The 16602-nt window shown below is 43.2% G+C and overlaps 1 protein-coding gene across 3 annotated transcripts in view; it reads left to right on the top strand.

The window, feature by feature from the left end:
* Positions 1-16115, top strand: part of GPATCH8 (G-patch domain containing 8) — a 46217-nt gene extending 30102 nt beyond the window's left edge. For 2 of the 3 annotated variants that reach the window (XM_069953986.1, XM_069953988.1), the window contains 5 exons: positions 5779-5846; positions 8826-8912; positions 9524-9667; positions 10681-10811; positions 11859-16115. In XM_069953986.1, the coding sequence (XP_069810087.1) occupies positions 5779-5846; positions 8826-8912; positions 9524-9667; positions 10681-10811; positions 11859-15426 (3998 nt within the window). In that variant the 3' untranslated portion in view covers positions 15427-16115. Of the gene's footprint in view, positions 1-1108; positions 1154-5778; positions 5847-8825; positions 8913-9523; positions 9668-10680; positions 10812-11858 lie in introns of all 3 variants that reach the window. The other variant, XM_069953987.1, reaches the window with a different exon arrangement.
* Positions 16116-16602: the final 487 nt, after the last annotated feature.

Below are 16602 nucleotides of genomic sequence, written 5' to 3'. Positions count from 1 at the left end.
GTCACACTGCACCAAAACCTCTGTAACCATCCAGTGACATTATACTGACTGAATTGTCACGTAACAAAGAGCATTGTCTTCCGGTAAACTGCAGAGCTGATAATATAATTTGCAAACAGTAATAATATAGTTAATTGCCCTCAGCTGTTATACAACCTGCATGATGAACAGGTGTCTTTCCTTGGGTGAACGCACAAAGTACTGGAAGTTCCTGTGTTTGGTCTCTTTTATTTGAACCAAGAAAAGACCAAATATCAGCACAGAGGAAGCATGGACCACAGTCTGGCCGTATAACACTGATTTAATCATGGAAAACGCAAAACTATTATATAGCAGAACTGGACAAATAGTGAGGTCTGACTTTTATCCCACCATCCTTATCTATGTTAATAGGGCCAGTGTTGTGCTGGTGCTGATATATAATGCTTTTCTCTTAGATTGATAGATTGATAGAACACAAAGTGTATTAATAAGTAACATTTATAAAAACCGTATAAAAATTTATTGAAATTTTTGAAGTTTTGTTTTTTTGTTTTTTAAAGCTGGGATCGATACTTTTTTTTTTTTTTTTTTTTTTACTCATGACTGACTCAACAGCCCTGGTGAAAACGGCTTTCTGTATTTCTTATAAAGACAAGTGTTGATCAGCTGATCACCTCCTGGCAGGGTTGGGGCATTTATCTGATATTTCGGTGGTATTGAACAGCTGATAGTTATGACGCGTAGGCAAGCTCCTGTGTGGGAACCCCTCTATAACATTACTATAATGCTATAGGGATGTAGACAGGGCCTTTCATTGTGAGATGGCTCCATCTTTGTAGCAGATGATGGTCTTGGTGCTGTTTGTTGCCCAGGTGTAATGATGAATGGCCTGGATGGCTGAGGTTGTGTCCCAGCAGCTCATGACATCTGTCTTATTTCCCATCTCTCCATCTGAGCATTCTGTGGCTTTCCTCCCTGCCCATCCTCTCTGGTGAAGAGCACAAGCTGTAGAGACCTCTTGCTTTTCTTCCCCTCCTTTCCTGAAGACGCCTTCTCTTCCTGCTAGCCACCTCCCACCCTTTCACCTCGTGATCGCTGCCTAACCAACCGTGTTTCTTTTTTACAGCATAATACCCCTGGACTTGTTGTGGTGATGGTAAACTTAGCCGTGGTAATTGAACCTTTCTGTTCAGACTGACTCCTTTTTTTGTCATCAGTGCACCAATGTTAGGCTTCCTCTCTCTTTCTGTTCTGTCGTAGCGTTCATATATTGCTTGGACCGTCCTTTCTTCCTCTGTCTTTCCATGCACACGTGTCTGGTCCTCGTCCATTATAGGGGACATGTGGAAGGGGGTGTTGTTTTTATTTTATTTTTGTGTTTCCATTAAAATAAATAATTGCAGCCTGCCCTCCACCCTTCCTGACCTTTCCTCCTCTTCCCTCCTCCCTTCAGTTTTCTCAGCGTTAGCTGAAGGCCTCTGGGAATTAAATGACAAGTGAATCTTCCGAAATTCTAACACTGTTCTATGTGGATTTTGATCATTTTATTTTATTTAATTTTTTGTTTTGCGACACACAATTGAATGGTAGCATTGGCAATAACTGGGTAATGATAGGATGCAGGTTGTGGCTCGGAACAGAGGGAAAGGACTTAAGGTGTTTGGAATACTGGCATGAAAATTAGGGGGATATGTCACAAAATGACTATGATGGAAATGTTCAGCTTTTATTTTTTACTTATGTAAATATACTATTTCCCAAACCATTGTAGTTCAGGAACTAACCAGCACTAAATAGGAGAAACTGTGTCTGTAAAAGGCAGAATTAGAAAGTGTTGCCCTAGGACTACTTATATATTATATGGAAGTGAGTAGAACAGCCTTTTAAATGTCCATCCATTGTTATTCCTCTGCCTGATCTGACAGCAGACATGGAGAGGCCTACCGAGCAGAAGAGTTGCTGAGGCATCCATACAGCAAGTATATTCTACTTAAAGGGGTTATCCCACAAAACAATACAGTGTGCACTTCAACAGTATGTATTAAAATGAATATATTATCTAGAGCAGTTCATTAGTACCCCCTGCTGTTCCTTATTATACAGATTTTTGGGTCCACCTTCTGGTTCTGTTGCTGACCTTCTCAAAATATAAATCTATGAACTCCCATAAGCCTGTATATGTAGAGGGAATATTACACTAGAAAGCAACTTTTCCCATGGTTAGTGTTTATGTCTGTCAGCTTCTCTGTCCTATACATTCCTAGTATTGCTCAATGGATAAATGTAAGGTGCCCATCCCCTAGAGATTTCGGACAGCCATTTTAGGCCTTTTGCTTGATGACTCTATCCAGCCTGACAAATGCGGACCGATAGCAGCTTGCTGGGGGAAAAAATTGGTCTGCAGTCAATTAATGGAAGCCATGACCAACCCATGGCTTAAAGCTGAGATTGATGGGCCATACCATATGGTATTGTATTCCAAGGCGTGGGTCTCCAAACTGCGGCCCTCCAGCTGTTGCAAAACCACAATTCCCATCATGCCCAGACAGCTAAAGCTCTGGATTTGGCTGTCCAGGCATGATGGGAAATGTAGTATTGCAACAGCTGGAGGCCGCAATTTGGTGACCCATGTTCCAAGGCAACAACCTTCACAAACTAACTAGTCAGTGCGAAAACAGCCTTCTGGAATCCCTAGCATATGGACAGCCGTCATGACGTAGTCTTATCAGTGTTGCTTGCCTAAACCTAAGTACACGTATTTTAGCTTACAGTATTGTAGACCTGACTTGAGGTTACTATTCATGTTACTTGTACATGATCTAAGTTGACACATTCATTGCACGATAAGGCTTTTATATTATCTAGCCAGGTTATCATGAAAGTTTGATTTCCCAAAAAAAAAAGTTGAACATCTCCACTTATACGTAATTTAAAACAATTCAGAATGAAAGGGCTTGTTGTATTCAAGACAAGCTTTATATATGTGGCTGATATTAATGATCAGCTGATCTCCCTGCGTGGGTGATCACTCCTTGCATACAACTGAATATAGTGTTACATGGCCATCCATGTGATACGAGGACAGCTCGAGTCTGCAAGAACATGGGCCACTGATGTTCAAAGAGGCCCATAGAGTCCTCAACTGCACACCCCCTCTATAATATGCATTATACCCCATCTCTGTATTTCCTGATGGGACATACAGTATGACCTGGAGTTGTCTTCCCGAGAGGTTTGGAAAATGGTGGGTGTAGGAGAATTGGCTATTGTGGGAGTATCAGATACTAAATAACACTTGTGATTTCCATCTAAAAATGGTATTTCACGAGAAACTGTTTTCAGGCTTGGTACACACCCTTCAGTCCTTTCCCTTAAGGTGTGGCCACTGCTTTTTCTATATTATACCATTGGGCTTATAAATCGCTATCCTGTTTTCTCTGTTGGCTTTACACTTCAAAATAGCCATGTACTTATGTCAGCTAAGTGCAGTGATGGTTACTGCAGACCGTCACCTCAATCTATAACTGTGAGAACCAAGTGGTATTGGCTCACCACTTTCTTATGGGGCATGTCCCACTGGTACTTGGTCACTATTCACTCTGGGAATGTTATAGGCTACAGCCGGCCGTACACTTAAAATAGCTTTTGGCTTAAAGCCCTCTTCCTATTTCCCATTATACACGTGCATGCTCAGCTCCACTGGTCTTCCTGTATTGGGAATTGCCTCCACTGCAGCTCGGTCATGTCGCCACCCGTCTGACAGCCAGTGAATGACGTTACTTTACAAAGAGGCCGTACAACTTCAATAACTGATGGCCGAATCGTTCGGCCATTAGTTATCTTTCCCGTCCCGAAGAAACTGACGTTCAGACTACACAATAGTATAATGTCAATTGATTGATGATCTTGTGTACATGGCCAACTTAAAGTGAGTGTACCACTAGGTACATTGCTTAGTTTTTTGTTTTTTTTTAACAAAAATATACCAGTGCTCGCACAAGGATTCCGGTGCTACGGTCCTTTTTATAGTCTATTATAGGTCTATTACTGAGCATCGGCCCACCAGCCCCCAGTGTGACGAAATCCCCACCCCTCTGTGATGCAGCTCCATTAGAATGAATGGAGCTGCGTCACAGAGGGAGATCGTCCCACTGGGTGCTCCAGGGCGAACCTGTCCCATGGACCAGCACCGTGTGTGGGAACCAGGCTGGTGGTTTGAAAAAAAAGAGCCTTGGTGCCAGTTAATGTAAAAAACCCAAAGCAATATAGCTAGTGGTACATTGGCTTTAAAGGGGATATCCATGATTAGAAGAACGTGATTGCTTTCTTCCAGAAACACTGCTACTCTTGTCCACAGTTTGTGTGCGGTACTGCAGCTGAATTTAATGGAAGTAAATGGATCTGCGCTGCAATACCACACGCTGCCAGAGGGCAGGTATTTTTCTGTTTTGATGTAAAAAAGCAGCAAAGTCTTTCAAATCCTTGATAGACCCTTTAAGGTTTTGTTAGCTTATTACTGTATGAAAGCGGTTAGGTAGTAATGGCCGATCAGAATCAGGAGTTCTTTATCCGCTGAGTGATTACAGCCATGAAATATTGATTTCCCGTTAAGTGCAGTTTGCTTATACTGCCCTTTACCTGTGTCCAGTCATTTCATATTAGCTAGGCACAATTGACATTCAATGAGCCGATCACCTTCAGTCAAGTTATATATTGGTGCTGTAGTGAATAGCATTGATTATCTCATGACAATGGAGCCTGTCAAGGAGGGAGATATATTAGGTAGCAAGTGACCAGTCAGTTCTTGTACTTGACAGCTGTTACTAGCCTTGTCCGGCTGCTCCATTAACCTGCACTATGCTGACTGTGCATGGTCTAAGACCACTACATCCCCCATACCTAGTGAGGAAGGGGTTTCAGGACTAGTGGAGAGGCGATTGTTTTATTATTGATATATATAAAGTTCATTGGGACTGCTCCATATCTGCCTTCCACCCATAGCTTTCATACAGCACTAAATGAAACCAGAGCCATAACCTTTGTCTAAAATAACAAGCCCAATGGTATAATGTTCAAGTGTGTGCCACGTTCCAGGTACCTGGGCAACCACATATTAACCGTCTGTCTTTTTACTCAAGGTGGGTGACGCCTGCAGGTAAGTTGCCCCTCACCCCCTCTGTGGTCTTACATCCCATTGTGATGTAATCTGAATTGGAATCTGCACCAGTCTGAGATCAGATGCGGTAGTGAATTGCCTGTCTGCTCTTCCCTATTTTATCCCACCCCCCACTACCCTATTCCCAACCCTGCTTTGGCTGGTTCTGAGTGGATTTCGGATACTCTTCAAAGCGAGAAAACCAAATAAAATTCAATCTGCTGCTAGTTTGATTTAGTTCAGTCAATTCTTTATTTGCATCTAGTCTTTTTCACAGCTTACTGGGCACATGTGAGCTGTTCACATGGGGGTGTTTGGGTCATTTACTCCTTCCCTTGTATCGTGCACTTGTAGTGTATTGCTGCTTGCAGCTAATAGTCAGTGCGTTTCTCTTCGGGCCTCCAGAGTAATGTTAATCTAGTAAATATGAGAAAGGAAAGGCCATCCCCTGCTTTGACCTGTGCACCATCAGGGTGCTTAAAGGGGTAAGCTGTGAGAATGACTCTTGTTTGGTCCACTGTAGCTTTCTGGTCTCTGCACTTCAAGGCAAAATTGTCTAACCACCCAAACCCATTGAATAACCAATTCATCTTTCCTTATTTACCATCTTTAACCTTCGCCCTTATCTGTTTCTTCTGCAGGCAGGACAGATCCTATCCCAATTGTGGTCAAATATGATGTTATGGGAATGGGACGTATGGAAATGGAGGTAGGTTTTCTTAACGTCAACGCCTTGAAACGTACCAAATGCTTCTTTCATCTGTTCTCTTGTCACTGCTTGAAATAACTGTGTTGAACAATAAGAACTCAAACAAAAGTGACTAATGCACGTTGCATTGTACATGAATTCACATTGGTTAAAGCTCATCTGCTTTGGACAATCGGGTTTGATTAGAAGGTTCCAGAAAGGGCATCCTGCCAGAGAGACCCACAGCGAGCAGCTGTAATCTGTTGGGGAAATTGGCAGAGTGTGTTCAGTCCCTTGCAGGGCTATGACATGAGATATACACTCCGGTATATAATGCTCTGAACAGATAAAAGCATGTTGTCTGACACACGGCCATAATTTGGACGAAATTAGCACTGTGTACCTGTTGGCACTGCTCCTATTCCATTAGGTTTGTAAGCTTGGACAGACTGGGGATGTCTTTCCTGTTGTCTGATTGTTTTATGTTTTAATGACTTGTCATTTTACTTGTTTGTTACTCAGTTGTGAAGCACAAAACTATATATAGAAAGATTGTAATTGTAACTACCCATAAAGCGAAGCAAACAGGCACAACTGCATTTCTTTAACTCCTTAACACCTCATAATCCACACGTATGTCATGGAAGCTTTAAAGGCTTAGAAAAACATGGACACTTTGTCCCAGAAACAGCGCCATTCCTGTCCCCAGTTTGTGTGTAGTATTGCAGCTCAGTTCTATTGCAATGAATAAAGCTGAGTTGTACCACACACCTGTGTACAATAGTGGCCCTTTTGTGTTTTTTTGGAACAGAGCAGTTTTGCTTTTCTAAACCTGGATAACCACTTTGAAGCGACTCTGTACCCACAATCTGACCCCCCCCAAACCACTTGTACCTTCGTATAGCTGCTTTTAATCCGAGATCTGTCCTGGGGTCCGTTCGGAAGGTGATGCAGTTATTGTCCTAAAAACAACTTTTAAAATTGCAGCCCCGTGCCCAACGGCCGGGGCTTAGAATATCTGTGCCCTAACTTTGCACAACCCCTTCATCCCTCCTCCCCACCCTCTTCATCATTAGGAATGCCACTGGAACATTTTCTCCTTTCTGAATATTGCACAGGTGCCTGAACAATGCAGCCCATGTTCAGTATTTACATGGGAGACAATTTACAATTGGAGACAACCTGCCTGGAGCATTCCTAATGATGAGGAGGGACAGAGAGGTTGTGCCAGCCTAATGCATACACAATCTAAGCCCAACTTTTGGGCACTGGGCTGCCAGTTTAAAAGTTATTAAGTTTTAGGACAATAGCTGCATCACCTGCCGAACGGACCCCAGGACAGATCTTGGATTAAAAGCAGCTATCTGAAGGTACAAGCGGTTTGGGGGGTCAGATTGTGGGTACAGAGTCTCTTTAAGAGCTGTGTTTTACGGCCCAATATTTCAGAGCAAGCGAGCACTGATCTGTCAAGGCACAGGGAGCTGCGGGAAGGGCTGCCCTTCCGGATGGCCCATAAGACAAAGCGTCACACTATTACACAGAGCGACAGCCAGCAGACAGTCGCTATAGTTATCAGAATTTTAGATCACATGTTAAATCAACGATCAGCCGACATCGTGCTTGTCGGCTGATTGTTGATTTAATACATGACTTTGTGTAATAGTGCCCTAAGGCAGCTAAGCCTACTCCATCCATGCATCAGGTACTAGCTGCTGTCTGAGCTAACCTCCACTGTTAGCAGCTGAGATAGGAGATAACTCTCCTAGATGCCACTGCTAATAGTAATGGGGAAAACAAAAATTGGCTGCACCCCATAACAAAAAATGCTGGACAGTAGGGGGTGCTGTAAACACATTCTCTGCGTGTAACAAAAATCATCACACAACACACATAAGATTATATTTCAAATTTACAATATGTCTGGTTTATCTCAGCATTTTATGGCAAAGGTCCTATAGGGCTTAGCAGCACACTTCTCAAATTTCATGTACATAAACATAGGTGACAGTCGGGTATTGTAACAGGAGTGCTGATCGCTAAGGGGGCCATTCACATGTGCTGTGTGTATGGAGTAATGGAGCTCCTGGTATCATCATTCATTATGTTGCTGGAAGCTCAGAAACTGTTTAAATTGCTGTCAGTACTGTCAGTAGTGCGAAGATTTTAACCATTTTGGAGCTCCCGATGTCCTAATGAAAGACTATGTCCGTGCATGGAGCAGAATTATAAAATGTGTTAATGCCCCCTAACAGTATCAACAGTCAGATGCACCAATAGGAGGGTAGATCACATATAGCAATGGGACAGGGACGGATATCAGCTACAGTAATGGACAACTATAGGTACAGTAATGGTGGACAATTAAGACTATCAGGTAAAGCAGCAGGGAACAGGGTTGACTATTATTTACGGCAACTAGGTACAGGGGGCGACTATTAGAGCAAGAGGGCAAGTGTGACATTTAGGACAGGAAGGGGTTGATATGTGCGTTGGTTTTTACTGTTCCTTATTAGCTCTAAACTTCCCCACACATACAAGAGGAGATCGGAGTCTGGAGAGCCACCACAGGCCCTCTTGTCATCCTCAATGCAATTAGTCCTCTTGTAAAGATGGACGATCGTAGTGATCCCCAGTTTGGCCTAGTGATAGGTCCCTGGCTGACATCACTCAGATTTCGATTACGCACGGTGACAGTTTAACTCATTCACATACATGTACGTAGAATTGCACTACAGGGCACCAACCCCAGACCTTGAGGTATGTGCATTTGCATTAAGGGGTTCATGAGCGTTTAGCAAAAATAACATTCACACCTTTCCATGGGGCAGGAGTTATTGAGGTGTGGAGGTAAAGCATTGTGCCCTGAAATACCCCTTCAAATTGCACCCACTTCATAGAGAATGTTAAGGCCACACTGGTATAAACACTAGGTAAATTATTTGCTCGCTTTTAAACTGCTTACATGTTTTTTTGTAAGGTTTTTATGTACTTGTGTTTCAGTTGGACTATGCTGAAGATGCCACAGAACGAAGACGTGTCTTGGAGGTAGAGAAGGAAGACACTGAGGAACTGAGGCAAAAGTATAAGGTGATGCTCCCTCATCATTGTTTAAAGAGCAATAGTTATCAGCCCATATATTAAGACCATTTTCTCATGAAATACACTTAGCACTAATGCACAGGATAGGCAATCAATGAATAATTGCTGGGGGCCCCACCGGTTACATACACAGCAATGAGCCTTTATGGAGCTATCGACAACCTTAGTATGTGACATACAGTGCATAATATAGCTTGTCTTGAACAATTGCAACATTAGGCTGTATGCATGTGACCTTTAGCCCTCTGTCCTTGTACATAATGCCTCTTAGTACAACATTGTATTGCAATGATATGACCCTGTAATAGGACGTGCAGTGCAGAGCCATTCTATGGCTGTGTGTATGTGTGCACATGTACTATGTTTGCTCTGTGTTCGGCCACTATGTTAACAGATTTTATGATACAGTTCACACACAATACACATGCAGTCATGCATTGTCTGTCTACAATGTTTTTGTCAGTCTTAATTACTTTTCACACCTCCTATCATTCCCCATTTTTTTTTGTAGTTGTCTGTTGCAATATTTAATGCCTCGCCCTTCCAGGTCCCTTATTTTGAAACCACTATACTTATTGTAGATGTTTTTACCTATACAGGATTTTGTGGATAAGGAGAAGGCCATAGCAAAAGCCCTGGAAGAGTTACGGGCCAACTTCTACTGTGAGCTGTGTGACAAGCAGTATCAGAAGCACCAGGAGTTTGACAACCACATAAACTCTTATGACCATGCCCACAAGCAGGTGAGGGAAAACACCTTTTATTATATGACTTACTGACAGTGATCTCGCATGACTGCTCTATAAACATGCTTGCATGGATCAGCTGAACACACAAGTTTATTTTTTTAGGGAGATTAGTATTTGTTAAGGTTTATGACCCTACAGACATCTTTAGCAGCAGCTTATCTTTTTGGGGGCTCTATGGATTGAACTAAAGGTTCTCTGAGCATCTCTACGTTCTCTATGGTGAGGAGTAAGCTGTTCTCTCCTGTCTCTGTCTCTGTGTCATGTGACTGAGACAGCAGCATAATGTTAGCCTATGGGGTCGTCTCGCTCATTAGGACACAGAGCTAGGAGAGGTGTGCATTAAAATTGTATACAATGCTAGTAATTATGGTTTTACAATCCGCATTCACATGCGGCAGCAAAATCCATGAAGGTTTTAAGTCCTTTCACAATCGCCTCTTTACTAGATAACAGTTTATTTTTGACCATCACTGCAGATGGAATCCCCTTGTGGTGTGCACATTTATTTCTTCATTTATTTGTATCACCGCCTGGTGGTTTTAGTTTCCCAGAATAACTTGCAGACATCACAGACAGCTTAGTGGATAAGCCCTGGTCTGGAGATTAAACCTGGCTTTAGATACCTCAGTCTGGGTATTAGGAGGCCTTCAGCCTGCCTGAGGGAAACAACGAGAATGTCACAATGATGATTGCTAGCTGAGAAAATGGCAAGTTAACAGATTTACTTTCACTTTTATCTGTAAATAGCAAGGAAAATGCATTAAAACTTAGCATCTCTATAGATGTAAAGTATTCAAAGCAACATGTGTTATCTGCGTTGCACAGAAATACGTTCTACTACGCCACTTCTCCTACATTTAGCTGGGTATCTTCTACCAAACGCAGCACTGGCCCTGTTGTCTACCCGGCACCATTACAGCCATCTTTTTTTTTTACTAAAAAGGAAAATGTATAGCGTCCCCTTATTGCTGAAAGCTCTTCTTACATATCACACTTTCTTCACGCAGAGACTGAAGGATCTTAAACAGAGAGAGTTTGCCAGAAATGTCTCTTCTCGTTCCCGTAAAGATGAACGCAAGCAGGAAAAGGCTCTGCGACGTCTTCTTGAATTGGCAGAACAGAGGAAGCAAGCTGAAAGGTAAATGAAAAGGATAAAAAAAAACAACCTAACCGTGCATGTGCCGGACGCAGGTCGTCTCATACGGGAGCTCCTCCTTGCACATGCACGCTTACGGGCACTATTACTATGGAAATATGAATATGCATAGTGGCTGGGACAGGCCAAGGGGGTTTCTCTGGGCACCCAGGCAATGCCCACTGTTCTCCTAAGGTGGCAATTTGCATATTTTCTTTGATTAAAATTCTCAATAACGCTGGAAAGCTTGGAAAATTTAAAAACAACACTGCCAACATGAGTTAAATTGCTGCTGGGCGATATCGGCTGTTTTGTTTACATGAACCTGCTGATAGTTCCCCTTTAATCTCTAAAATTATAAAAAAAATGTATTTGTTAAAGGGAAAGTTTGATAAGCCAGCTGCATGTTACAGAGCATGCCAGTATGAGACTATATTACGTAAAAGGTTTCAGCATCTGTTGTAATTCAGTCATCTCAATCTTAGAAATCCTTCACAGTGACTGACAAATATTGATGCGTGTCAGAATTACATAACTATATTCCTTGAGTTAAGCAGCACTGCTCCTGACTTTTCTCCGGCATAGGATTTCAGTACTATACTGATAATATTTGAGTCTAGCAACCCAGTAAATGGGTGTATTCTGAGACTTTTATTTTGATGGCCTATCCTGAGATTAAGCAATTAATGTCTGATCAGCTGGTTATGAACAGGAACAGAAACAAATGGCTCAGTTCATTGTTTAATAGTGACATTGGGTTACAGCAGTTCAGCTCCTATTGAAGGAAATGGTTGCTGTGCAGCATTAACCAAGCGCCACTGCTACAATATAAACTGAACCCTCGGTTTTTGGCCGTGTTCAATTTATATATCCTGGGGCTCTGCTGAACAGCTTATCGGGTTGCCAGATGTTGGCACTATGTAACATGCTGGAATGGGGTCGGACAGTATTTTTTAAGGCGACTAGTTCACTTTACATAAGAATATAAACAGAGGGTAATTACAGTTACATTTTATTATTGTCCTATTTTTAATCCATTCTTTCTCGCAGTGCCCCTGGCAGTGGTCCCATGTTTAAGACGACTACAGTTGCAGTGGATGAGGAAGGTGTGGAAGATGATGATGTGCCAGTCAGTACATGCACAACAAAGCAAGACAGCCCTAAACCTGTTCAGGAAGAGAAAGTGCCCCAAGCTGTCGTCTGTGCTCCTACACAGCCCACTTCCCCAGCGATTGCATTTGGTTTTAAAAATACCTCTGGTCCATCCTCTCTTCAGAAAGTAGGTTTCTCCTTCTCCTTTGCCAAGAAAACGCCTTTAAAGTTAGAGTCGTCAGCGGCTGTCTTTAAGGATCATGGTGAAGAGTTGGGAGCGATGGAGGAAGAAAAGGAGGAGGAGAAGTTGCCCACTGATCTCATATGCCCTTTTAAGTCAATAGAGGATGAGAACCTCAAAGAGAGTGAAAGTAAAGTCGAAGAAGAGGAAAGCCAAGAAGATAATGGCGCTTCACTTGCTAGCACTTTATCAAAACTGAAGAAGATGAAACGTGAAGAGCGGGGGACACATGCTGGTGAACCGGAGTACTATCACTACATGCCGCCTGCTCATTGCAAGGTGAAACCGAATTTCCAGTTCTTGCTTTTCATGAGATCCACTGAGCAAACGCAGGTAGAGAATGTTCCCCAGAAAGAGAAAAAAACAGCTGTCACAACCAAGTCTAAGCCTGTCAAACAGACTGAAAATAAAAGTGAAAAGAATACTGTCGTCGATGGCAAGACTTCTGTGCCTCAACCAGTTGTAACCAATCCTTCTCCAGTTTTACCTAAAGTTGACAAGAAAGATGATGCAGAAGATAAAGAACCGTGTAACACTACAAATGAGCCTCCCAAAAGTTCTCCTACACCGGTGAAGGAACCACAGGAAAGGCCCAAGCACCCAACGGGTCCTTTTTTTCCAGTCTTGAGCAAAGATGAGAGCACAACACTGCAGTGGCCCTCTGAGCTTTTGATATTCACTCAGGCAGAACCTTCCATCTCCTATAGCTGTAACCCATTATACTTTGACTTTAAACTTTCCAGGAACAAAGATGGAAAGGCCAAAACAGTAGAAAAACCGAAAGATAACCCAGGTACGAGCAAAGATAGCATGATCGATGCTGATTCAAGCAAAGACATGAATGTCACAGTTAAAAAGGAATCCGTCCCAGTGGTGCATACTTGTGGAGCACAACCTAAAGCCTCCAATGCTCTTTCTAGTGATGTGAAACCAGAACCCCATGAAGAAGAGAACAAAGGGGAAGTTACTCGGAAGTCTCACAAGCAGAAAAAGAAGAAAAAGCACAAGAAAAGCGGCAAGCGAAAACGGAAACACAAAGATGGAGAAGAAGGTACTGAACAAAAAATGAAGAAAAGGAAGAAGCATAAGCACAAGAAGTCAAAAGGCTCTTCCAGAACAGTGTCGAAGGTAGAAGATACTGAGCAAAATACATCTCCGGCCCTGGGAGGTCGCACAAAAGAAACCGCACCAGGAAAGCTGCTGAGTAAAGAGGACAGTGTGGGGAATTCTAGTAATAAACAAGACCTTCATACTTCCTCCAAAGAGCCAGAGAACAAAAAGACTAAAACAGAGCCCAAGCAATTGTTTCCTCCTGCTGCACAATCCTCTTCCTCCTCTCTCAAAAATACACCACCTAAGGCGAGACACCGCCGAAGCAGTGCAGAGTATGATAGTGAGGATGATGCCAGTAGGAAAAAATCCACATCTAGGTACAGTGATGAGTATGAATCTGCAAGTGACCGATCCAGAAGTCGGTCAAGATCTGGCAAGCGAAGGCGGTCTTACTCTTCCAGCTCAGGAGGGTCTTCAGATAGAAGTCAATATAGTCACGATCGGAGTTATTCGGATAGTGACTACAGTGACTATAGCAGTGGATCAAGGAGGCGATCCAAGCGACGGTCACCAGGTTCCGATTCGGATTCTGTGGCTTCTAAGAGACATTCCACTAGACATAAATACTCCTCCTCAGATTATAGCCGTAGTCGCTCAAGGAGCAGGAGTCGCTCAAGAAGAAGTAGGAGTCGGGGTAGAGGTAGATCTAGTAGTCGTAGCCGGAGTCGGAGCAAAAGGAGGAGCCGTAGCTTAACTGGTCACAGCTGGAAGCGCAGCCGTAGTTACAGTAGGGATCGGAGCGCAAGTGTCCGTAGTCACTCCGGAAAAGGATCTCATGGGAGGGACAGTGTAGATAGCCGTAGAAGTGCTAGACGGGACTTCAACCGTTCTAAGATTTATCGCTCACAGTCCCCACATTATTCTCGTTCTAATAGCCGAAGAGAGGGCAGTCGAGGGACAGATATGAGAGGAGCAAGTGGCGCTAACCTGCCCCGCAGTAGTACTGAGAAAGATACAGGGAGATGTTCCTTAACAGCGAAACAACTCTTAGAAAAGATCCAGTCTCGACGTTTAGAAAAAGCTGCAAGCACAACGGACGATGGCAACTCCAAAGCAGGATCAAAAGTTAAAGACCCACCTCAGGGATACTTTGGCCCAAAGTTGCCACCTGCTCTTGGCCCTAAAACCGCTCAGCTACCATTAATCGGCAAACTGCCAGCAGGGTCCAAAGGCACAGCACCTCAGAAAAGTGAGAGCGAGTCAGGAGAGACGTCTGTAACTGTAGATGGGCAGCAGGAGAAGGAGGAGAAGACTTCTACCCAAGTAGATAAAGTCCCAGAGGTTGAACCTCTTGCTTCTATTGCAGAACCACCTTCCCAAGAGGAAAGTGTCTGCTTCCAGCCACCTGCAGAAGGATTTGGAGAAGGAGCTGCACCTAACCCTTTGGGTAATGGAAGTCTTCCATTTCCACCACTCCATGGCAGAATGATGCCTCCACCTCCTGAGTCTGAATTTTTCCATGCTTCAACTTATCCTCCTGTCACAGTTGATCCAAATTCTGTTCGGCCAGATGGAGAAGATGAGGAAGATGAAGAGGATGAAGAGGAGGAGGAAGGTTCATTAGCTCCCCTGGAAAGCCAGCCTATTACCTTTACTCCAGAAGAAATGGAAAAATACAGCAAGCTACAACAGGCAGCCCAGCAGCACATACAACAGCAGCTGTTGGCTAAACAAGTTAAGAACTTCCCAGCTGGAGCCATCCCACAAGCTCTGCAGCCTGCAACACAAGCCCTCCAGCCTATACATATTCAGCAGGCACCACCTCCAGTATCTGCCGCCTCTTTAACCACTGTGCAGCATGCCATCCTCCAGCATGCTGCAGCTGCAGCAGCTATTGGTATTCCACCTCACCCGCAGCCTTTGGCACAGGTCCACCACATCCCTCAGCCACACTTAGCTCCCATCTCTCTTTCTCATCTTACCCACTCTCTCATCCCAGCCCACCCTGCTGCTTTCTTAGCTAGCCATCCCATACATATAATCCCTGCCTCTGCCCTGCACCATGCTGGGCCTCTGACCCTTCATCATGTACCCCATGCTGCTCTATACCCAACCCTTCTTGCTCCACGGCCTGCCACAGCGGCAGCAGCCACAGCTTTACACCTCCATCCTCTCCTCCATCCCATTTTCTCAGGCCAAGACCTGCAACATCCTCCTAGCCATGGGACTTGATGTGATGTATAATATGCACTCTACCTGCCAGATTATGGCTCAACAAAATGGGATTCATGCCTGTCCAGACACAACTGTAAAGGGCAGTAAAGATGGGGAGCTCCTCCACTGGCCTATTTCTTGAAGGAAGACCTCATTACACACTACTGGCTAATTTTCATAACTCTGCCCCAGTTGTTCTGTGCTTCAGGTGACCTTCTAGGTCAAGTCTAATCTGTTGTCTTGGACTCCTGGATCCGAGTTATAAAGTAAATGTACCAGTTATATAAGAGAAAAGAAATGAAGGTGAACATTTCCTTTTTTACCCCAAATCCTGTATTATGAATTCTGTATAAAACGCACCCCACACCACGCGCAGAAATAAAAGGGGAACACGAAGATGTCAACTCAACGAACGTCGACACCTCTATGCCCACCATAGGGGTCGAATACGACATCTGCACTCTGTATCATAATTTTTTCTTGCTGTAGTTGTATAATAATCTGAAGGGCAAAACTATAGTTTTCAGCTAGTTTGCAACAAAGTGTATTTCTGCTGCTGTGGCATGTATATTTTATCAGACTCATTTTTTTTTTTGAGGTTTATGTATGATACAATGTACAAAAAAGTAATAAAGAGAAAACTTTGAGGATTGCAGAAAACATGTAATATTATAAGGTGTAATAAAAAGAACAAACAGTTTGTGTTACATTAGTGGTGATATTTTGCATGAATATTTGATTCTGGAGGGGATGTATTCCTAATATCTCAGGGGCAGTCCTCTAAACTTATGAAATTTGGAATACATGTGAATCAGGCCTAAATGGCAATATATTCAGTGTTTCACACTTTATTATACTGCTGAAGGCAACTTTGTTGTTTGGTTGTGCCTTATCTAAAGATGACCTGGTAGCTCTTTTACATTATATAAATTCTTTCAAATACTGCTAGAGTAACTGTATTTTGTTTGTTATTCTTCCTGTTAATGTATTAACCCCTTAAAGTGTCACTGCTATTATAACTTTAAAAATCTTAACGCAAGTTTGCAATTTACATTCATTATTATTATTTTTGTTGTTATCATGCTGTAAAACAGCTGAACTTACCAGAAATCCAGGACCAGTCTCCTGAAGGCAGATTTTCTGACCTGTGCTGGTTGAAAAAAGAGACTAAACACAGGAATTCCGGCCAGTACA

This window comes from Dendropsophus ebraccatus, chromosome 14 (assembly GCF_027789765.1).
Source record: "Dendropsophus ebraccatus isolate aDenEbr1 chromosome 14, aDenEbr1.pat, whole genome shotgun sequence".
Classification (NCBI taxonomy): Eukaryota; Metazoa; Chordata; class Amphibia; order Anura; family Hylidae; genus Dendropsophus; species Dendropsophus ebraccatus.
Note: the sequence above shows the minus strand (reverse complement) of the source record. Positions and strands in the feature narration are given on the sequence as shown.